Here is a 22,519-nt window from a genome sequence, read left to right as displayed (position 1 = left end):
TCAATGCCTCATGGTTTTTATTTTAATTTTTAGTTTTTTTTAATGTAATACGCACATTTGTTGTTTATATAATATATGTATGTATATATAGATTCGATTTTTTTGTCACTATTTAAGCTTTGTTTCAAAACTTGCTTTTATTTACATTCACTTCACATACAATATTTGTATAAATGAAAAAGTAATTTGTTAATTATTACTCGAAGTTTGTATTTTGTATTCAATGTACAGAACAAAAAAACAATTCCTTGTTAATTTTCACTCTGGTGGCATATTATATACTCGTATGTATTTATGAATCGAAGAAGTAGGTGCTTGAGTAATATTTGTATTTTCTACTTTAAAATCGGTATTTGTGTTCGCTTCCAAAGTGGATCTAGAGTCTAGAGGAGTTGGAACCATTTTTGTTGACTTTAAAAGTTAACTACGTAATTTCAATAGTGATCAAAAGTGTATGCTTAACAAAAAGAGTGTCCAAAAGAGTCCATCAAGTACGATTATTAATTATTTGAGCATCCGTTACACAAAGACAGGAACAGGAATAGGAAATACAAATACTCGAAAAACTTAACAACAAATATAGTCCGCCCGCGGAGTGCGTAATACAAAAAAACAATAAGTAATAATTTGCAAAACATTCAAAAACAATGATCACTATCAATTACGCTTTAATAAAATGCATTTTGTTTTGGATTGTGTTATTAATTGTATAGGTAATATAGTTTGCAGCTTTGGTTTAGATTTGGAATCAATCAAAGAAGGAATTTGGTTTTTTTTGTTCAACAGTATCTGTGAGAGAGGTAGTATAAATCGTTAGTTAATTTCAATTTGAATAAAATACAAAACTTGAATACATCTAGCCACATTGAAAAGGATTGGTAATTGGTAATCGAAGGATTTGAGTGGAGTTTAGTGGAGTCGATTGAACTTGTATTGGATGTGGAATATGCGCACACACAACATGCCTGTCTTGTAGCCAGCCATTTAGGAACCGTCAATGTACATTTCTATGCATTTCTATGTATTACATCTAACCATTTTTTTGTGCATGTATAACCGTATACCGTTTATCGTAGTCTGTTTATGTAATCTGTAATTGCATCTCCATTTTTAGCCACTTAAATATCATTATAGCGCTTTTTTTGCGGCAGATAGCGATAGAGAAAGTTCCAGGGAAGATATTCAATTGTATTGTCCACACCTGCAGCTAGTCCATTCGGTTCCAAGTTGGTTTTGTCCTCCATCCTGCTCTCCTCCTCCGGGTTGTCGTACTCGTTGTCATCATCGGCATTGTCGTCCACGTCCGTGTCTGCCACATATATAGTTGCGTTTTTGCTGGCCATCGCAGCATTTCTACTGCCATGATTTTCATGATATTTTTCATTTGCAACTTCATTTCCGTTGGCTTGATGCCTCCCCACCACACTCATGGCCAGACCTTGACCAGCACCAGCACTAGCACTAGCACCGCTTAGAGATTTTTTAGCATAGTTGAATAACTTTTGAACTCGTGTCTTCTGCCTCTGACTCTGACTCGGTGTGGTGTCTGGGGCCTGTGTCATCGCATAGTTCCACTGGAGTGGACTGGCGAAATTGGTCCAGTGCAGCTGCTGCTGCTGCTGCTTACGCTTGTTGCTCTGTGACTCTTCTCTGGCCAACTCCCTCCCAGCCAACGTGAAGTGCTGTGAGTAAGGTCTGGATATCATTGCCCCTGCCGCCGCTGGATTTAGGTAAACTCGTTTACCCACGTTCTTCAGAATGGCCCGATTCAATTCAACCTGTGTGCAAGCGCAAAGAAAGTTATACGGTTGACATTAAAAGATTTGGTGGAAAACTACTACAGCGATTGCATACGGAGCAATATCCCCCTACACTCATATGTACACATGTGGATGGATGGATGAGCTTAAATGGCAAAAGTTATTTAATTATTTGCCAGAGTCTCTAATGCAGTTAGTTGAGTTTTACTCTTCGATTTTCACCGTTTCATGTATTACAAGAGTCCATTGCCCATGAATCCCAGGACGTCGTTATCTATGCCTTATTTATTTCGAAATCTATGCCATAAATGTACCCTTGGACAACTCAATATAAGTATTTTTGTCAGTGGAGAGAGAGAGAGAGGGGGACATGAAGCGAACAATTTGGTTAAACGCTCGACGAATAACCCTTTCTTCCCGTCACTGGCTTTCGTTTCGGCGAAAGGTGAACCTACCTACCATCAAGGCAAATCGCTTGAATTCTTCGCATTAAAACGTTTTGATTTTTTGTTGTTGTCTTTTATATTGTGCCTTGGGGATGAAATCGTTTGGTAACCAAATAAACGCCCGCCCGCTTTGTTGCGAAGAAAAATATTTGTTTTACACATACGCAGTGGCAGGTTTTGGGCTTTGGGTGCTGCCTGCTAGGCCGACTCTTTATACTATGTATACATACCCATATAGCCCATATTGAATGTCAGGTCGAGCTTATATGCATAAGTAAGTATGACATATCATGCTCAATTTCGACTGCTAAAACTCTCGCTTTTTTCAATAATATGCTCCAATGATATGGGAGCATAAAATAAACGGCAAGGGAAAACTTGTCAGGTACAATAAGTACTTTTATATATTTGTACTTTTATTTGTGTATTGCAGTTGTTTCTTCTTTGCGTTTCTTAAGGTATTAAAAAACTTTTGTGCAGCTGCTTTCTTTATGGCTTTTTCAAAATATTTCTCATTTAACATTCTAGTTTTGATTAGGACCCCAACGCCATATTTTTATTTATACCTAGCGCCACATTCAATTACTCTTAAGCAACTTTTTCTTGCTACCTAGGGAAAAGTTTGTGTGTTTTTTTTGTTTTGCTTATTAAAAATACCACGCAAAGTGGTCAAACAATGTGGCACTGAGCTGAGCGTATTGCAGCGCTCAATGTGGCAATTGTAGCCCCATAGCCAGACCGTTCCACCATACCATTTATCGCACTTTCTCTCACTCACCTGCCGTGTATTCTCCTTCATTTGCCTGCGCGCTATTTCCAGGAGCAACCTCTGACGCAGGACATCCAAGGGATTGACAATGGACAGGGATGGCTTGTTGCGCTTTGCGAGTAAAAAATCATCCTAGATGAGAAAAGTATATATACAATTACTTGGCGAAAAGTTCTAAAGACATCAAATGAAAACTTGTATAATGGAAATGCCTTGAATATTGCATATTTCACGAGTATTACTATTGCTTTCAAAATATAATGAAGGGATAATGACATCATCAGCAAATCATATGAGTTCTGTGCCTTGATGGATTCTTGTTTTTTGTAAATTATGGAAAACTGTTGTTTTGTTTGGAATCAATTTGTAAAGTCTTATCGTTGTTTTTTTCGGGTTTTTTCCACTTAAAAAACTGTTAGACCAGCCAGACGATAACAGCCCTTTCCTGATAAAAGAACATAAAGAACACAGAATTGCGTGTTGTGTGAGTCAACAAATAAATCAAATTGCGTTTGTTATTGCAGCTCAGAGATGCCTTTAACCAGCGATTTTTCAGAGTTGTAGAATCTTGAGAAACTTTTTCGAATTAAAAATTCAATTTAATTAAAACAAAAATATGAAAATAAAATTACATAGGTATGCATATAGGTATATACATGGATACACATCCATCTAGGCTATCATTTTGACCTATCAGAAAGCACTTGCTACCGATAAGATAAGGTAATGTCCATGTGTGGTGGCAATGATTATGGGACTTTCATATAAGCAAGTGCCAAACGCCGTTACGCTTAGTATATTCTACAACATTGCAAAATGAAGGTTCTTTCGATCTTATTGTTGGCCGCGCTAATGGCAACAGTTTCCGCCAAGCCACATGGTGGCTGGAAGGGAAGTCTCACTGGCCACTGGAGAATCAGCGGAGGAAGTTTGAAGGCCAACGAATGGGAACCCCTTATCGCCCATCATGACAATAGTCACGAAAATTCCAAGGAAGTGTCATCAGAGGAGAGCACTGCTGTGCCGAGCACCACACAATCCCCTTTACAGCCAGAGGATTCCACCACTGACCTACCAGTTGAATCGACACAGGCCCCAGATGAGTCCACAACTGATGCCGGAGAGGAAGACCCTACCACCCAATCTTCTGAAGAGCCTGAGGAATCTACAACTGACTCTGAGGAGGGTAGCGGATCTACGGACGCAAGTACTGATGTTACGGATGACGTAGCGACTACCCAGGTGCCTGATGAAACCACAACTGACTCCGAGGAGGGCAGCGGATCTACGGAAGAAAGCACTGCTGTTACGGACAACGAAGACTCAACCCCCACTGAAGAACCTAAGACATCTTCCTCATCCGAGGAGGGCAGCGGAACCACACTCGAAATTGTCGCAGTCTAAGCTTCCAAGCATGAGTTAAGTAAATGGTTTAGCTAGTGTAGTTCTACGAAATACTACGAGTATATAAATGAACCTCCTATGACAATAATATTTTGCGGAAGTTCCCTATAAATATAGTAATTACAAACTTAACTCAAAGCCGCAGATTTATTTAATTTAACTTTCGAATACAAGAAGAGAGCTCTGCTCCCTTGTCTTCTCCACAAAAACAACAAATACATACATAGGTTATTTGTTCTCCTAAGTACCCCAAAAACTTATTTAAAAGTTCTTTTGATTGTCAACAAGAGTTGTAAAAGCAAGTAAACATTGTGTTGTTCGCCTAATTAGGTGAGGTGGCATGGGCCATGAGGCATAGAAAAATCAAAGTTCCTATTTGTTGTTCATGTTGTCAGGTCAGACGACACAATCAATTTTTCAATGCCAACCTATGGCAATAACTTTGGCCTTATACCTCATAGGTACTTAAATTATTACTTCTTCATTTGATCAACTCATGAAGGACTTAAGTGCTATCAATATTAGATTACAAAACGAATGAGATTACTTGGAATGGATTCTCTTTTATGGCCACTTGACTAAAAACTAATTTGTGAGATTGGTATAAACTTGTGTCTGACACTGCCGACTTAATCGCATAAATTTAGTTATATGAGTGAATAAAAACTACATTAATTGATGACAAAAAGTGACATGCAGCCTTGTTCAAAGCCTGTTTCGAAGAGGTGATTTCGATGCGAGTAATTGAATCCATTCAGAGCAACAACAACAAAAACATTCAAAGGAAACTCTAGGCTATTCAAAACGAAACAGAAAAGAATATATAAGCAATATTCGCACCTGTATGTTCCGTGCATCCAGGTAGTCCAAAGGATATCCGTTTATGTGGCTGTTTCCATCAGGCTGTTCCCCGCTCTGTGCCGTAGCCTGTGCCCCGCCTCCTCTCTGTGCCGTACAAACGAGCCTCGTTGCACACAGTAAAGTTAATAACACCGGACAAAACCACGCTGTGGCTTTCATCATTTCTGGAATAAATGTGACAAAAAAATCTTCAGTCCTCAATAACAGATTTGCAGGTACTCCACCTAAAACAATAAATTGGTGGATATTTTTATGGGAATTGAAATAGGAGCATTAAATTCAGCTGTGAGGTCAGTCAGAACCTTTGACCTATTACTTCCTCCCGCTGGAATAGAATAGAAAAAATTAAACTGCTGACAGCTAACCTGTGAGAAATGTGCATCATATTCTGACAACAAGAAGCGCTCGGTATAATTTATGGGTCACATAAATATGAATACGAGTGCGAGTGCGAGTGCGAGTGCGGTCGGTCCATCCATGCCGAAGGGTCCTTTAAATTTAAGCCGTCAGGGGACTCTTTTTTGGATTGAAATATTTCACAAATATTAAGAGTAAACTATTCTAATATATGCAGAGATACATATGTACATTTGTATATGTGGATGGTTTTCATCTCTTTTAAACCATCTTTTAGCTTCCTCTTTTGTATCGAACAAGGTAGTGGTGTGGGGAGCAGCAAGAGATATTTCACCTGTCAGAAGGAGCATTAGATGCTATAACTACTCGAATGAAGAGTAGCGTTTGCCGTCAAATAAGTATCTATAAGTAAATGTTAAAATGGCAGCAGCATTAGCAGTGCCGGTCGGTAATCACATGTCAAATTTGTATGAGCCATTTCATGGAAAAAGGATTTACGAATTCCACCATCATCTCCCGCACTTTGGCAGTGACGACTATTGGCTGACACCTGGCTACTATTGATTCCTTCTTTAATAGATATCAAAGTGAAATGCTAAAGTTCACGATGTTGGTCTGCAACGAGCGTCCCAAAGGAATCGAGAACGGAGTTTTTCTAATAATACTTATAGCAAGTTATTTGGCACCCACATTCTTCTATTTGAAGTGGAATGAATATTGATTTTGGGACACCCCCCAAATAGTCAGTCGTGTGAGATATTAAACTCCACTCCAGTGTCTCAATGTCCCACTGATAATTGTGCTCTCGTCAGGCATTGTAATATACCACTGTCGGAAACGTGATTGCCTCCAGCTGTGTGCCAGGACGCTTCTTGACTTTATCCGTAAAATAATAAAAATTAAAAAAAAGAAGAAAATATCTCAACAAAAGGAACCAAATTCCTGTCTTATCTTTTTAAACTTTATGTACTAAATAAATACATAGCGTATGTATGTAAATCTACAAATTTATATGCAAATATCTTTAGAACAAAAAAGAGAGAAAAGTTTTGGTTCTTGTTAAACGACAAGGGTGATTGTTCTTTAATGATATTTAAGAACGATAAAGAATACAATTTTTAGCAGGTTTCCGTGGCCCACTTAGTATATGTAGAATAAGCTGCTGGGTCTCCCCAGGTCCTAAGTAAGATGCAGCAATTTATTTCAATTTGAAAATCATTTAACGAAATTCGAATGCTAAAATAAATCTAAAAACTGTGTGCAATTTATGAAGATATTTCGAAAGAAACTTCCACAATTTTTATGTTTTCTGACACTATTTTAAGATTTTGTATCAAGTTTTTTTTTTATCAATTTGTAAAGAACCGAACAGAGCCTTACGTTCAGATCTTAACTCGATGAACAATTAAGAAGAAAATCACCTTTTCAATATTTCTACCCCAAATTTCTTTGTATCTGCAATGCTGCTACACAATTTATTGGATGAGAATAAAGATATATCTTTTCCGAACTTCGAATTTTGTGTATTTTACGATTATATTATGTATTCACGAGCCGCGCCGCGATGGATGCCAAAAGCGTTTTTGGAAACGATGCCTGAAGCTCGGCTGGCGACTAGTATGAACGCAACAGGCTGACGACGAACGGAACACTCAGGCTCCAGAGCATTCACGGCTTGTTTTTATATTGAACACAAAACGAAGCTGCCACACGAAGTGGCAGTGTGTGGCAGGAACGATGTGGCAGAGGAAGGAACCGATGTTGAGCCATGCGGCCGAGTTAGTTATGAATGAACTGAAACGTGCGCCACGCACCTTTTAAGCCACCACCCCTAACCCTAGTGTATATTCATTGTAATAAAATAATGGAGTTATAGAAATCGTGGACAGGAGGGATCTCCATATAGATATTTATTTATATTGCATAAGGTGTGAGTTAAAGTTTGAAATTTAAAGTAATTAGCAAAAGTTTCACCAGCGCAGGCGCCTCACTTGTGGTAAATTGTGGTACTTGTGCAACATGTTGCACAGTATGGTCGTAAATGCTGGAGTAACAGTGTAATTATTGAACTCAATTAATATTTAATGCATTTTATTTACACATTAATTTTTACGCCTGTTCTCTCGTCATGGAAGTTGACAGGGACAGGAACCGGAGCAGGCGCGGAGCCAGTGCTCCACTCAATGTCATGTCGTTCCGATGGCTAACGTTTTCCGACATTCTTGGCCAACGCATTCGCATCGCATTCAGGTGTAAAATTGCTAGCCATAAATCCGTCAAACCCATCCCCGTATGCACTGGGGGAACAGACAGGATTGCTTCTACATACAAATTATTGGTTTTGGAGGCTTGGAAAAGCGAAAGCCGGTTCTAGTTACCCCAATGGTAATGTTCAAGACAACAATGTAGTTGTGTGTGGGATGTGATCTGACTTTTCGTCACACTGGTACGCCTACGAACTTTGACATGGTTTTTAATTGCTGTCAAAACGTGTCTGTGACGTGGTATGTATGATGTGATTTTTGTAATTAAGCACGTAGCCGTAGTCCAAGCCAAACGGCTCTTCCAGCAGGTTTTATAGCTGATTGAATTCTTGGACCTTTTCCTGGGTGTGTCATGGGAGTTTTTAAGTGTCTTTTTTACAAAGCTATACAGACATGTTTACAATTATGTAGTGTTTATCTGTACTCTTGTTAAACCATGAAAAATACAATCAATCAAATCAATCTCTGTCCAAGTTTTAGCCAAAAATGTTCACGAGAAGACCTCTTTAAGCGCAAGCTCATGCACTCCATCCTTTAGAACAATTTCAGGGTTCATTCCTGCCATACACTTCAGCTGCCAAAGACAAAACTCATTAATTTATTTATTAACACAAGGATAAAGCTCAGATCGCCAGCCCCAGTGGGGCAAAATCTTTTGTCTGATTTACGTAATAAGTCAATGACTCAACCAGATTGTACCCTTCCACTCCCACCACCTTTCTAATCGACTTCTAAGCGAGTAAACGGTGGTAAACGGTCATTTAATGAGGAGCCAAGAGCCAAGAGGCAGCCGCTTCAATACATCCAATTATCCTTTACCAAGGCTATCGACATGCAGAGGCTTAACAGGCTTCATCCAATTATACACGTTAATATGCAATAATATCCTGCCAAAGAACCCTAGTGTCTCAGTGTCGGTCGAACCAAGTGATTCATAACTTAAGAAACAATGCAAAATAAATCTCCAGAACGTTCGCAACAACATTTAATTAGCAACATTTTTCGGCTTCCAGTGTTCCAGTCTCTTTTACAACTACAATAAGTTTTTTTGCGGATTAGGGTTGAAGCCTTTCAATTAAATAAAGTTTGAACCAAAGCTGGGGAGGAGGGGGATAACATAAATCAATAAAGAAGTGGAAAAGTTTTCCAAGACCTCTAAGCCCTGGTTGGCGTTTGCGTAACTTTTTGTCTAACTTTGTTGCTGTCAAGGATAAGTAGTAACTTAAGTTAGCCAAAACCTAGTCGAAAGATTAAGCCGGCATTATCAATTATTCCTCCGCATGAAAAATACTCCTTGGTTTTAATTTCTGATTTAAATAGAGAGATTTAAACATTACTAATCGCACTCATCGATATGTATTTATTATTTCCGATAGTTTCCACAAAACAGTGATTTAGTGTTTAAAAATACCTGTGCAGGGAACCGACACGCATATATTGTTCAGACCGCTCTGTTGCGATGCACCAGGGCACTAACCAAATAGTATAATACTGTACCAGGGAGACCATTTAAGGTATATTACTTTCAGGATGTTTTGCTTACGAAATTGAGTTCACTGCATATTTACGGTATATCGGTATATTAAAAATATAATGGTATGTTTAATTAATTTCATCCGTCTATTAAATTCCATTTTTAACGTATATTCAAGAATATAGGGTATCCAACCTTTCATAAGAATGTTTTTCAAATATCCTCGAGGAGTTTCTCTCTTATCCGTAGGTAATTTTCTCTTTCTTTTAAAGGGATATTTCTCTCTAGCAGCATGGGAATTTTCATCGTAGCAATTGAGTCCTTATTCAGCCCCACTTACGTTGAATTCGTAGTTTACCGTTGGCAATATAAATTACACTGCACTCCAACATTTGGCACGGAAATAGTACCCCTATTGGGAATGATATCCCGGAATTGAGGATCATAGGCTCCAATCAATGCAATAAATTATCTATCTTAACGACATTTTGTCGTTAACGACATATCTAGTACATATGCATATACAAAGAAAGTATTTCAAAGGGATAAAAACATGTCAGTTAGAGATAAAGTCACTATTAATGTTTTGAGATCAGCTTTAAAAATGATATTTACATATTAATTCATTTAAATAGGGTATAGAAATACCCATAATATACTATACCCACCGGTTGCGAAGCAAACAATTTTCGCAACGTTGTATGCTTTTTTTTTAATTTTATTTTTAGTTATACCATTAAATTGAAAACATCTAGTGGAGAATTATTTGATACATCGGATAAAGTTATAGTTTTAGCGCTGAGACTCCTACGTTGTAACATCAAACAGAACATAAAATTCGAGATATATGATTTTAGACAACGGTATATTTTTAAAATAAGAAGGTATACTTTGGTATATTTTATCGATAGTTACACTTGAAACTATTGCTGGGAAAACATGGATAGTGACCACCATCGATGGTATCCACTATGGTATTAATACTTTTGCATAATTTTAAACCACTATAAAGCAAATCACAAAAGAGCCTTTTATTTTTTTTGAGAATTGGCCAGATTTATTATTGAGGCTAACTTGGAGTTGTGAATCGAAACACTATGGATTAATTCAGGTCGGGGTAACTCGGTGCCATCGGAAGTCACCTTGAGGAGCAACCTCCTCTGTTCCCAGCCAGCCTTCTGTTGCCTTCTGCACTTACACCTACTTACACATCAATCCATGAATTACATCGTACTTCATTAGATAATTTTTTATACTCTTACACACGACCACACTTTTAACTAAACGGCATATTGTTTAAATTATAAGAACATTTCCATTGCAATACCTTATGCCCTCATCAACAATCATCGACAGCAAAACCGAACATACCCTTTTCAAGAAAATATCGACTGCCCCATGATCGAACTGAATTACCTGGTCAATGCGGATTCATCGTTGTGCTACCATCAAATTCGCTGTAGCGACCATCACTATAGGAAAACAAACATGGCGGATCTGTAAGCAAAAGTAGAAAAATGTAAAATTTCGGTGTTATGTGTATATTTAACAATAAAACATTGCCATTTTTGCCAACCAAAATAAAAATGTTGCCACGTTTTTGAGATATGCTCAATGGGAATACCGAATCGTCGACAACTTGTGTATGTGGAGTGTACTTTTTGGGTGTCGTGTCGCAATGCGCCCAATTGTTATTACGTGACCTCGGAAACGCCGCAAAAGGTAGTTTGCACAAAGACAGAAAGCCGAAGAAAAAAAAAATGCCGTTCAGCATTCGCATCCAACCAAAAAGAAAAAGCGCACCAGAATCAATTTAAATCCAGTAAAGTAACATTTGCTAAAATTGTTTTGCCAATTGCCGCTTAAATACAAGTCAAATATAGATACAAATACCATTGCAAGAGAAACAGAACGGGCATCCATTGAGATGCAAATGTAAAACATCATCCAGGCCCGAGTGAAATTGAAAGACCAAATTAACGAAACGAAATGTCTGGGGGACGCGACAGCAGCACAAGTGGCACCAGCAGTGGTAGCAACTCCACCACAACCGCAGCTGCAGCCACATCTCCTGCGTCATCCCAGAGGCAGCGTGGTCGTCCGGCCAAGAGGGCCACCTGCACCTGGTGCGCCGAGGGGAAGCTGCCTCTGCAGTACGTTTTGCCCACGCAGACGGGGAAGAAGGAGTTCTGTTCGGAGACGTGCATTGCCGAGTTCCGCAAGGCGTACAGCAAAGGCGCATGCAGCCAGTGCGACAATGTGATCAGGGATGGAGCACCCAACAAGGAGTTCTGCTCGATTATGTGCATGAACAAGCATCAGAAGAAAAACTGCTCAACAAGGCATAGTGGTGGCGTTGGGTCGGGCGGGGGAAAGAGTCTACCCGAAAGCGAGCGCAAATTGCTGAGCGGTGGAGCGCCCGCCCCAGCAGGTCCCTTCCAATACGAAAGCTTTCATGTCTTCGACTGGGATGCCTACCTGGAGGTAAGTAATATAAAATATGCATTCTGTTCTTCCATATTAACTATTTGTGTGTGTTTTAGGAAACTGGCAGCGATGCCGCCCCTGCGGAGTGCTTTAAACAGGCCCAGAATCCGCCCGTCAATGATTTCAAGATTGGCATGAAGCTGGAAGCTCTGGATCCACGAAATGTCACCTCCACCTGCATTGCCACAGTCGTGGGTGTTTTAGGATCTCGACTTCGGTTGCGTCTCGATGGCAGTGACTCGCAGAATGATTTTTGGCGCCTGGTAGACTCCACAGAAATCCATGCGATCGGTCACTGCGAGAAGAATGGGGGCATGTTGCAACCACCGCTGGGATTCCGAATGAATGCCTCTAGTTGGCCAGGCTATTTGTGCAAAATCCTCATCAACGCCATGGTGGCTCCAGAGGAAATCTTTCAGCCAGAGCCACCATCGCCGGAGGAGAACCTCTTCAAAGTTGGCCAAAAACTGGAGGCGGTTGATAAGAAGAATCCGCAATTAATCTGCTGCGCCACTGTGGATGCCATCAAGGATGATCAGATTCACGTGACGTTTGATGGCTGGCGTGGGGCCTTCGACTATTGGTGCAACTACCGCTCCAGAGACATCTTTCCCGCCGGATGGTGTGCCCGCAGCTGTCACCCCATGCAGCCGCCAGGTCACAAGTCCCGCATGGACTCCAGTTCTAGCAAGCAGCGTTGCGCACGTCCCCGCTACACTGTTGTCACCGAATCGGAGGCCATGGTCCCGGCCTCTCCTGTCACCGCCCACTTCCATCCGAACTGCAAGGGCGGTCCGTTTATCAACAACTCGAAGTTGCCGTGCATGGTGACGGGACCGACGTACCAAACGCTGGCCAAGTTGTGTTTGCAGGAAGTCCTAGCTGCAAGCACGGATACACAGCAGCTATCCAAGCTGCTATTCGCCTTAGAAGGAGACGTGCACATTGTGACTGCGGCAGGAAAGAATTTCACAGTAAGTTCACACCAAGTGATATTTCAAAGTTTCAAATCTGTATTAATTACGGGTATGGTTAAGGTAAAAATCCCATCGCCAATGCGCATGAAGGACGACGAGAGTCTTACCCAGTTCATCGAGACGCTGTGTACCACATGCCGGGCATGTGCCAATCTCATTTCGCTCGTCCATGAGACCGAAGAATGCAAAAAGTGCGCCCATAGTAGAAAACGTCAACTGACACAGTCGTCTACACCTCCCTCATCGCCCGTACTTTCGGACAAGCGAAATCGGCCATCCTCTGACAAGATGGTGATCAAGCAAGAAACGGGCGCCAAATCCCCGTCGGAAATGAAGTCCAAACCCCTGCCAAATAATGGGAAAGAGCAGACGAATCAGAATACTCAAAATAGCCACAACAACGTAAGCGAAAGTAAACATAGTGCGAAGGTGGTCATCAAAACAGAACCAAATGGTGTAACTGGTGGAGGGACATCCACCACAACGCAGGCTCTGCGCAAGGTACGCTTCCAGCATCATACAAACAACAACAACAACAATATTATCATCAACAATGGAAACACAGAGACAAACCAAGCCACGACAGTGAGCAATTCTTCGTCGTCATCGTCGTCGTCGTCTACAAGTTTGGCGGCAGGTGGGACAGCTAATGCAAGCTCTATTGGAAAATACCTAGCTCCATTGGTGGCCGAAGTGCATCCGGAACAGATAAATGTGAAGCCCTCGAACAGCTATTACAAATCACCCACAACACTCTCCTCCAGCGCCTCATTGCCAACATCTGTGTCGACACCATTCACTGGCTGCCAATCGGCATCATCCACTGCACTGGCTGCAGGGGGAGTGACGGCACCCAAAGCAGCCACAGCGCCGGCAGGGGCAGCAGCAGCGGCAGCTTCCACCAGTTATACAGAAATTACCTCGCCCCTCAGCACACACTCGTCTGCATCTTCCTCGCATTTGCGCTCACAGCCAATCGACTGGACCATCGAGGAAGTCATCCAGTATATCGAGAGCAATGATCACTCGCTCTCAGTCCACGGGGATCTCTTTAGAAAGCATGTGAGTAAACACAAAGTCGGTCTTGAAAGTGTTGTACCGATTCTAATAATGTATCTATTGCACGCAGGAAATCGATGGGAAAGCATTATTACTGCTTAACTCGGAAATGATGATGAAGTACATGGGTCTTAAGCTGGGACCAGCCTTAAAAATATGCAATTTAGTCAATAAGGTAAACGGTCGTCGAAATAATCTGGCACTATAAAGTGGAACGAAGCATCAAGATAAAGCTAAAATTCGTAAACGGAATGATGCAGCTCCACATCCACATCCATTACTTAATAACCGGAACAGTGCAGACAAATTAGTACCTCCCACCCCGTTAAATTCTATACTTTATTTTTGGTAATTTTTGAAGACAGTTTATTTCCATAATATATGGAAAGATGCACTCAAACTCTCGAAATTCGTTATATGCTTTATATTAGAAATACTATGTTGTTTTCTCTTGCGTTTGAAGCATATTTACTATTATATGCAGTCGTGACCCGGTTTTCAAAATATGTACTTTCAAGCCGTGCTTTAATTGTAAATCAAAAAAGAAACAAATCCCTATAATTTCCAGTCCTTGAAATAAAACAAAGCTTTCCAAAAGGTTTGTTTCATATTTGTTAAATGCAATAGACATATTCCCACAATTTTGAAAGCTGGAACCCTGCTACTCAAAAATGCATTGCACTGATATAATACATATTTATTAAACACAAACACTTACACTCACACTAGGCATCCCACACATTTACAAAATTGAACAAGAATACGATTAGAACTAGATTTAAAAAGAAACAGAAGCTTGGAATAATTGTAAATATTTTAAATACATATATAATTTTGTATTGATCTTTTAGTTGCGGTAAGTTAGCAAACTGAGCTAATAAAACATTTTATTATGTCTGTTGACTGAACAAATAATAAAATATTCATGTCTAAGTTACAAAAGAAAATACGTTTTAGGATCCTTCCTTTGAAATCGTTGCAATAATGCACACAACCACTAATGATGTAAAGTATAGCAATATATCTCTCATTACGTTCACTTTGAACCTTGCGAACTTACACATTCTTAATTAAAAGATACACGAAACCTCCCCTGTATATATAAAAGTACACGTACATAATTAAATATTTATAAACTTCCAAGATTTGTTAAACTTTTAGTTATAATATTACAAAATCTTGTGAACAATTGAATTAATCGACAATTGGCATGCAGAAAGAAGTAAAATAAATTGTGCATTCTATGTTTCATCAAGTACATACACAAAACTCAGCTTAATGGAATGGAATCAAAAACGAAAAACTTATCTTATCAGATTGTTTTCTTTTGATTTCAATCCTCTATCGGAGGATTCCATCACTTTTTGTAAGACTTTGACAGCAATCGGTTGGTTTGGTTTAATTATCTATTTTTTAATTATTTAAACCTTCATGAAACACCCTTTCATTTTGACTCAGAGTCTCAAAAAATCACATGTGTATTTAGACCTGGCTTGGACACTGGCTTCTTCTCAACAGCAAAACAACACAAAATGTACATTTTAATAATAATGAATAAGGTATACCATAATTAATCACTGTTATTTCCTTTGGATAATTCTAAAAATACAATACCTAGGCATATACACATTCATATGTATGTAACAGTATGGATCTATGAAACATAGCTCATAGCAATGAACATAGGATGGTAGGTGGTTCATCCTTTGAATGCACAAAAGAATTAACTTACTTGTCCCTAATTTCAGTTAGAAAAAAAGATTAAGAAAATAATGATTTTTTGTTGCCATTTTTCGTTAATATTTGTTCAATACATTCAATGTTGTTAATGTAAAGACAAATAGTATCAGACTATTGAAATCTGAATAAATTTATTTAGAGTACATGGATTTGTTTGATGATTTCTCCTGTGGCTAGGGATATCTCTCATATCTCCGACTTGTTTGAAATCCATTTGCAATGGCCTCACATCGTTATAATGTAAATGAAAACGATACTTGTATGTATAATTTCAAGACACCACAGCTTTTGGAGTATTCTTTTCTGAGAACTACACTCATTTTTAAAAAGCTTGCGCCCTTATTGAGAAATCATATCAACGAACGCTAAATGATTTTTTTTTAAGGCGACAAAGAAGAGTATTCTTATTTCCACAGTAGATAAAACATTTATATGTGGATACACATTTTCATATGTATGCAAAGCACCCCGATAAAAAAAAACTCCCATGCGACCTTCTTTTTATCTCGAAAGAGAAGAAAGAGAGCAAGAAGTGAGAAATTTAATTAATAAGATAACAGAAAGTAACAAACATCACGATATCATTCAGTAGGTGCGACTTCTCCACTTGGGCAAGAGATCGTGTGTAATATAAATATAGACGCTGGATTGGATGGGCATGGATGGAAGGAAATACTCGATTAGATTACAATTCGACGGATTTTAAAATATTATATCTTGCATATAGCAATGAATTATGTCGCCAGGTCGCTCAAACATTTCAACGATGGGCGGGCCGTTGTGGCTCACCCAAATAATTAGAATTCCTTCGACTTGAGAATGTATAATATGCAATTCCCCATGCGAAACAGGCATATGTTCATTTGTATATAAGATCGGTGTTACGCCCGTTATTAAGTCGGTCCCTTTCAATCAATTAAAGTTGCAACCGAATTAATCGCGCCAAGCCAAGGCGCAAAGGGGCTGGTCATTACAATACTGCGAGGTGTCTCTTGACACCCAGCTCTCACAGAAAGAACTTAATATTCGCCAATGAACAACCGTTGGAGAGCAAGCTTTCAGAGAGAGCAAGCCCTAACTAGACAGCAATGTATGTAAACACATACAGTGGTGGAAATGATAGTAGAAACGACAGGCGAATTCACATTTTAATTCAAATATTTCGTATTTGGAGCAAGTTGTTTTCATGAAAACAACTGTGTTTGGTTCCTGGATACTAGGGCTATAAATAGGATTCTCTTTTCTGCGTCTTTCGTAAGATTTATAAGCTGTGTATCCTGATATTTGTGAATATATGAAAGTTATGGGATCATTCATGTCCAGTTCAGAACAGAAAACATAACAGCTTCCATTTTAAAGGTGGGTTTAAAGTTTAAACGATGCATCGGACTCACTAAGAGCTTTTATGTTTCTAAGGCTGTGTTCACAGACTGAGTGCAGAATGCGAGAGAAATAGCTGAACAGCTCCAAGGGGCAACCATACAAGGTGGTCTCTTCGGTCGGAGTGCGGGTGTATTGGTTGTCAGTGCGTGCTCCTGTTGACGTGAGAGGTTGTGTGCTGACGATTTTTAACCTATGATCCTAAGCAGAAAAAATCGTAGTAGTAGTAGTAACTTATTACAAAATAAAACAAAATTTTATTTTTTTTTTCTCTCTCTTTACATTTACAATCTGTTTTTTTAAACAATAAGAAAATTGTATAATTAATATTCAATTAACAGAAATAGCAGTTTTCCAATGAGCCCTGCTATTATATATAACATCTTTTCAGTTTGTTGGATTTATCTATCAGGGATATCGAGAATGTGGTATCTTTTCAGTCTTCTTACTGTTAGGCTATTGTCTAATAGACTTAAGGCTAAATTATTTTCGTGGTTGTGGAGTCTGTCGATGTATTTCTTATTAGTTTTCTTTATTTCTTCTTTAATGGTTGGAATATTCAGATCTTTGTGGATGTTTGCATTAGATACGTAAAACGGAGCATTGACAATGTGTCGCAAAGTTTTTGATTGGTAACGCTGAAGTATCTCAATATTTGAGTTGCTAGCAGTTCCCCAGGATCAACCAGGACATTTTTAGTGTTTTAAGTCTAAGTTGTTGACATTTTGCTTTAATGTGGTTTTTCCATGTTAATCTGCGGTCGAGATGCAAGCCGAGATACTTCACACAGGTACTTTGTGGAATTGGTGACCCGTTAAGTGTAACATTTGGGCAGTTACCTGGTCTTAATGAAAACGTTATTTGGACGGATTTCAGGGAGTTTATTCTAATTTTCCATCGAAGGAACCAGTCTTCAATTAGGCTTAGCTCACTCTGCAGGAGTTCAGAAGCTTCATTTATAGATGTGCTTGTGGCTAAAACGGCTGTATCATCAGCATATGTTGTAACAGTGCAGTTGTTTGTAACTGGCATGTCGGCCTATATACGGCCGTGTAGAGAATTGGTCCCAAAAAATTAAATTTATAACTAAAACTCTTTTTATTGTAATGGGAAACTTTCAACCCCATCCCATTTAAGGATTAATTATAACGCTCTACTAAACAGTAAACATAACTCTTTTACTTGCACTTAGTAACAGCATAGCTAGCAGACTATTTTTTCCGACGAGACCACCTTGTATAGTTGCATCATGCCCATGACATCGCGAAAATGTAATTGTGTGCGTTAAATGAGATTGCGAGTATCACACGTACACATGAAGCCGATACTTACAAATAAATATATCGCACTCTCTCGAATATAAAAGGCGGCTCGCGTTGCGAAGCTCTTCAGTTCGAAAAGTTCCGTTGCTTCTTTTTTTTCGTAGCGAGCGAATAAAATCAAATACCTTACTAAGATGGCATCTTTCGTTGGCAAGAAGTACAAGCTGGAGAAATCCGAGAATTTCGACGAGTACATGAAGGAATTGGGTGAGTGCCAAAAATAGGATCGATTGAAATATATTTGCGCAATGCAGGCGAAATACATATATTAATAGTGTGTCGAGAGAGGGATGGGAGCTGAAAACACGCCACTGTAAAATCACCGGCCGGCTTTTTTTCGCGAGAGTATATCTCCCATTTGTGTGTGGCTGTGTGTGCGTTAAATCAATATGTAGATGAAGTAAGGGAGAAGGAGGAGTCAAAAGAAACGAGAAATAAACGTGCTGATGCTGCTGGTGCGCTTATGCGGCTGCTGTACCGATAATTTACAGTTGTGTTAGCGAATTTCGAGTGCAAAGCGCATAAAAGTCATAAAAACCTATCGGGACATGAATGGTCGTAAAGTAAGGCAGTAAGGCAGCCAAAAGAAACAAAAATAATTAGGCAAATGATGAACTTTGGTCAACGGCCGATTTGAGTCACCCGAAACGCGGTTTAGTCTCTTTCTCTCTCCCCTCTCTCTTTATGTAGTAGTTAGTGTTCTTGCTCTATAATTTCGACTGTCTCTTAAACAAGCACAAGCACATGATGATGGTGCCTTTGTGACAGGTGCGCTATCATAAACGAATATGTATTGTACGTATGCATGTATCTACATATGGGTGAAAGTTCGGAACTAAACTTTGCACTCGACCGAAAAACCTAGCCACCATAGAGATTAATAGATTTGTAGGTGTCTCCGATCTTTGCCGATCTTTGTCATCGTCGAGGTCTGGAGTCTAGACATACAAATGTGGTGCGGGTGGCGGATCGAGATCGGTTGATGGAAACCGGAGCTGTCGCGTCGCATCGCCTTGTGTGTGGCGTGGCGTGTACATATTCTGTTTTGCGGCTGCGATTTTCTCAAATTTTGTATATGTTTTTCTGCGGTTTCCCCCGTAGATGTGTAAAAACATATGTAATCGCCGGTACAAACCCTCGGTACCATTGGGTGACGATGGAGGGCAACCTGTTGATAGGGTACGTCCTCTCCTATCAGCCGTCTATATAATATATGTATGTATATATTGTGAGGGGAGTGATAAACTATATGCTATAAACTATGTGTATATATGGGCTCGATAATTACGATCCGATTACGGATTTTGCACTTTGACGGCGTCGCAACACTTATCGTTCGGTTCGGTTCCGTTCCGTAGGAACGATAATCTATTCAAGGTTCTCCTCGAACTTTGGGACAGTTGCTGGGGTTCCCATCGGTTCCCATGGGTGGGAACATATTGACTGGAGAACACTTGACATTTGACTTCTCTTTGTTTCTCTATACATAATTGAACATAATTGATTTGTCCGTTTGATATAAGGTTGTTGGGAGAGTAGTGAGGGGGGAGTGCTAGAGCTGTCTCTATAGGATGTGCCATACGTGGTGCATCAGCATCAGACTCGACAGATAAGGTGGGGTCTTGCTTGTCGTGCTATATATAGAGAGGGTCTGGCGGCTGGTTGGCCAATTGATAAGCCGCAAGCAAGAGGAAGAGAAGAGAAGGAGGAGGAGATGTCGGCCCGCATTGTTCGTTAACCTTGAGCACGACTTTTGACGTCTCTCTGCATACATATGTATCTCCGTCTGCGTCTCCATATGCGTCCACTTCTGCAAGGGGGGACAACTTCTCTCATAATTCAGCTTTATTATTTTTAATTAAATATAATATGATTTGCATTGAGCTCTGCTCTTTGGCGGGGGCTAATTCAATTAGGTGAATTTTCTGTCCCTGTCCATCCTCTCTCTCTTACATAAATCATGTCATATCGAATGCAAGACTCATCGTCCCTTATATATTTTTTTCAGGCGTTGGTCTGGTTCTCCGCAAAATGGGCAACAGCGTCAGCCCCACTGTGGAAGTGACCCTCGATGGTGATACGTACACCCTGACCACCACTTCGACCTTCAAGACCTCCGCCATCAGCTTCAAGCTGGGCGAGGAGTTCGACGAGGAGACCCTCGATGGCCGCCAGGTCAAGAGCATCATCACCCTCGACGGAAACAAGCTCACTCAGGAGCAGAAAGGCGACAAGCCCTCGACCATTGTCCGTGAGTTCACCGACAGCGATCTGACCACCGTAAGTATTATTTTGGATATCCTCGACTAACGGATCCTTGTGCTAATCCACTGCTTCCCCTTCCTCAATGCCTCTCCGCAGACCCTAACCATCGGTGCCGTGAAGAGCGTGCGCATCTACAAGGCCGTCTAAGAGCTGTCTCGACTGACTATATCTACTCTACACATAACCATTAAATGAATCGCATTAAACTCATCTTGTTATTGACTAACAGTTGACCAAAACATAAACCAAACTGCACCGCTAATCCTCATGTATGCAGCACACACTCGTACATTCACAGCCAGTGTATGACTATTTTTGAATGCATTTTGAATAAACTGAAACCACTGCAAGAGTGGAGCTTCTTAAATCGAGTAATTATTATTTACCCGGCCAGCATAAATCATAGTCGCTCAAGGGAGTGCACGCGTGTGATATCTAATGCAAATGAATCGAGTATGGTGCTGTGTTGTTTTCTTGATTCTGGATCCTTCAGTCAAGAGAACACACTGAGTCCTCATATTTGATAGAATTTTGACAACAGAACGCAAGAGGAATGACCCCCTACGCCCACATGCACAGTTTGCACGCCTATTATCATAAATATTCCTCTGGCTTTTATAAAGCCCCTCCCCGAGCGTTTCCGCTTTCAGTATTCGCGACTTGAGCTCAAATTGAGGATGGTATGTGGCATGTTTACACCGTGCTACAAGCGTGGGTGTCAGCGGCAGTGGAATGACGCAGGCGCAGTTCCCGCGAACTGGTTGCGTGCAGCAACATGGCCACATTTTTTTTAGTTATCATTCTCCGTTTGCCGGCTCCACAGCTGCGGCATACAGAGGGAGTCCGATTGCAACATTCCATATCCATTTTCATGGCCGCTGTGGACTGAGTTATCGGTAAATAGTTTCCATGCAGTTATTTGTTCATAAGAATTAGTTTATTATATCATAAACATATATGGATTTCATTCCGATGTGGGGAAACTGAAATATATGGAATGGAGGTCTGATTGTAGGAGTTGTTTCAGGTGCGAGCCCCTCCTGCTAAAGTATAGGTGTATCTATGAGTGTTTCTATGTGCCTTCCAGAGTGCGGGTGTTTGTGTGAATATTGTGTAATCAATAAATAAAAGCTGCATACTTTGCGGCGTCTTTAAAAGTTTAAACAATTAAATTGTCTAGATTTTAGCGGGCGAGCCATTGCGAGAGAATTTCCAGCCAAAAGCTCTTTCCAGAAACGGGTTTTCGGCCGAGTCGAGTGGAGAGAAAAGAGATCTCGTTTGCGTTTCACTTCTGCTGCCGTGTGGCTGTCATATCACGCCATAGTATTAGCTTCTCCGTTAGTTTGTGGATCCAGCTCCAACGCTCGTTCGTTCTCCCGCTCTATGCTGTTGGGGAGAGCACCACGGAGAGCGGCATGACTGCGTTGTTGTTTACAATTTGTGCTGCTGCTTGTAGCTTTCCCTGCGATTGGAAATTGGAATTTTGTAGCCGCCGGAACAGTTGAACAGTTGTGGTTGAGCCGCTGCCCTGGCCACGATACGATCGATCGCCGCTCCTCGTTCCTTTCCCTTCTATCTCTGTCGCGCATTCCACAGAATTGATATACTATACTCAAGAGTATTTGTGCTAACCCAATCTAAAAGTGAGTACAGTGCAGAAATGCCATGCGGTTCCAGTAACCAGATATTCCACTATGGAGTGCATCTGTGTCTGTTTCTGTCTGTCTGTCTGCATGTCTGTGAAGACTGGAAGTCTTCCACTAATCCACTTTCCAGCGAATCAGAAACCGACTTATCAGAGAGACATTTGTTTATGTTTATCGAGGCACGATACGGAAGAGCCGGGGGGGGGGGGGGGGGGGGGGGGAAGGAAACAGATAGAAGAGAAAGAGAAAAGCGAAGAAAAAAACAAAAGGAATCGGTGATATAGTCGAACTGCTCTATGAGATGCCGA

General features: G+C 40.3%; 5 protein-coding genes across 5 annotated transcripts in view; 4 read left to right on the top strand and 1 right to left on the bottom strand.

Moving 5' to 3' along the window:
• Window positions 1–83: 83 nt before the first annotated feature.
• LOC117590046 lies at window positions 84–7,236 on the bottom strand. The gene is made up of 4 exons (XM_034282364.1): window positions 7,019–7,236; window positions 5,220–5,404; window positions 2,985–3,107; window positions 84–1,778 (listed from the first exon to the last, which is right to left on the bottom strand). Exons 2-4 carry the CDS (start codon window positions 5,400–5,402, stop codon window positions 1,119–1,121), a joined length of 966 nt encoding a protein of 321 aa, XP_034138255.1. The 5' UTR covers window positions 5,403–5,404; window positions 7,019–7,236; the 3' UTR covers window positions 84–1,118.
• LOC117590047 (cell wall protein SED1) lies at window positions 3,760–4,511 on the top strand. Its single transcript, XM_034282365.1, has one exon. It carries the CDS (start codon window positions 3,792–3,794, stop codon window positions 4,377–4,379), a length of 588 nt encoding a protein of 195 aa, XP_034138256.1. The 5' UTR covers window positions 3,760–3,791; the 3' UTR covers window positions 4,380–4,511.
• Window positions 7,237–10,799: 3,563 nt separating the features above from the next.
• LOC117590045 (polycomb protein Scm) lies at window positions 10,800–14,396 on the top strand. The gene is made up of 4 exons (XM_034282362.1): window positions 10,800–11,819; window positions 11,879–12,796; window positions 12,860–13,861; window positions 13,929–14,396. The coding sequence occupies exons 1-4, from the start codon at window positions 11,325–11,327 to the stop codon at window positions 14,064–14,066; spliced, it is 2,553 nt and encodes an 850-aa protein (XP_034138253.1). The 5' UTR covers window positions 10,800–11,324; the 3' UTR covers window positions 14,067–14,396.
• Window positions 14,397–18,344: 3,948 nt separating this feature from the next.
• LOC117590009 (probable fatty acid-binding protein) lies at window positions 18,345–20,936 on the top strand. The gene is made up of 3 exons (XM_034282297.1): window positions 18,345–18,507; window positions 20,309–20,580; window positions 20,662–20,936. Exons 1-3 carry the CDS (start codon window positions 18,435–18,437, stop codon window positions 20,710–20,712), a joined length of 396 nt encoding a protein of 131 aa, XP_034138188.1. The 5' UTR covers window positions 18,345–18,434; the 3' UTR covers window positions 20,713–20,936.
• Window positions 20,937–22,063: 1,127 nt separating this feature from the next.
• LOC117590008 (putative tricarboxylate transport protein, mitochondrial) overlaps window positions 22,064–22,519 on the top strand; it is a 2,948-nt gene continuing 2,492 nt past the window's right edge. Inside the window, exon 1 of the mRNA XM_034282296.1 lies at window positions 22,064–22,208. The gene's annotated coding sequence lies outside the window, so the exon portion shown is untranslated. The remainder of the gene's footprint in view (window positions 22,209–22,519) is intronic.

The sequence above is a fragment of the Drosophila guanche genome, unplaced genomic scaffold, assembly GCF_900245975.1.
Source record: "Drosophila guanche unplaced genomic scaffold, DGUA_6, whole genome shotgun sequence".
Lineage (NCBI taxonomy): Eukaryota > Metazoa > Arthropoda > Insecta > Diptera > Drosophilidae > Drosophila > Drosophila guanche.
This window is presented reverse-complemented; position numbering and strand designations above follow the sequence as displayed.

Coding starts and splice junctions, on each gene's coding strand:
- LOC117590047 (XM_034282365.1), top strand. CDS start 3,792: ATGAAGGTTCTTTCGATCTTATTGTTGGCCGCGCTAATGGCAACAGTT.
- LOC117590046 (XM_034282364.1), bottom strand. CDS start 5,402: ATGATGAAAGCCACAGCGTGGTTTTGTCCGGTGTTATTAACTTTACTG. Junction 3,108..5,219: donor TGGATGCACGGAACATACAG/GTGCGAATATTG, acceptor TTTCTCATCTAG/GATGATTTTTTACTCGCAAA. Junction 1,779..2,984: donor TGAAGGAGAATACACGGCAG/GTGAGTGAGAGA, acceptor GCTTGCACACAG/GTTGAATTGAATCGGGCCAT.
- LOC117590045 (XM_034282362.1), top strand. CDS start 11,325: ATGTCTGGGGGACGCGACAGCAGCACAAGTGGCACCAGCAGTGGTAGC. Junction 12,797..12,859: donor CGGCAGGAAAGAATTTCACA/GTAAGTTCACAC, acceptor GGTATGGTTAAG/GTAAAAATCCCATCGCCAAT. Junction 13,862..13,928: donor GGGATCTCTTTAGAAAGCAT/GTGAGTAAACAC, acceptor TATTGCACGCAG/GAAATCGATGGGAAAGCATT.
- LOC117590009 (XM_034282297.1), top strand. CDS start 18,435: ATGGCATCTTTCGTTGGCAAGAAGTACAAGCTGGAGAAATCCGAGAAT. Junction 18,508..20,308: donor CGAGTACATGAAGGAATTGG/GTGAGTGCCAAA, acceptor TATTTTTTTCAG/GCGTTGGTCTGGTTCTCCGC. Junction 20,581..20,661: donor CCGACAGCGATCTGACCACC/GTAAGTATTATT, acceptor GCCTCTCCGCAG/ACCCTAACCATCGGTGCCGT.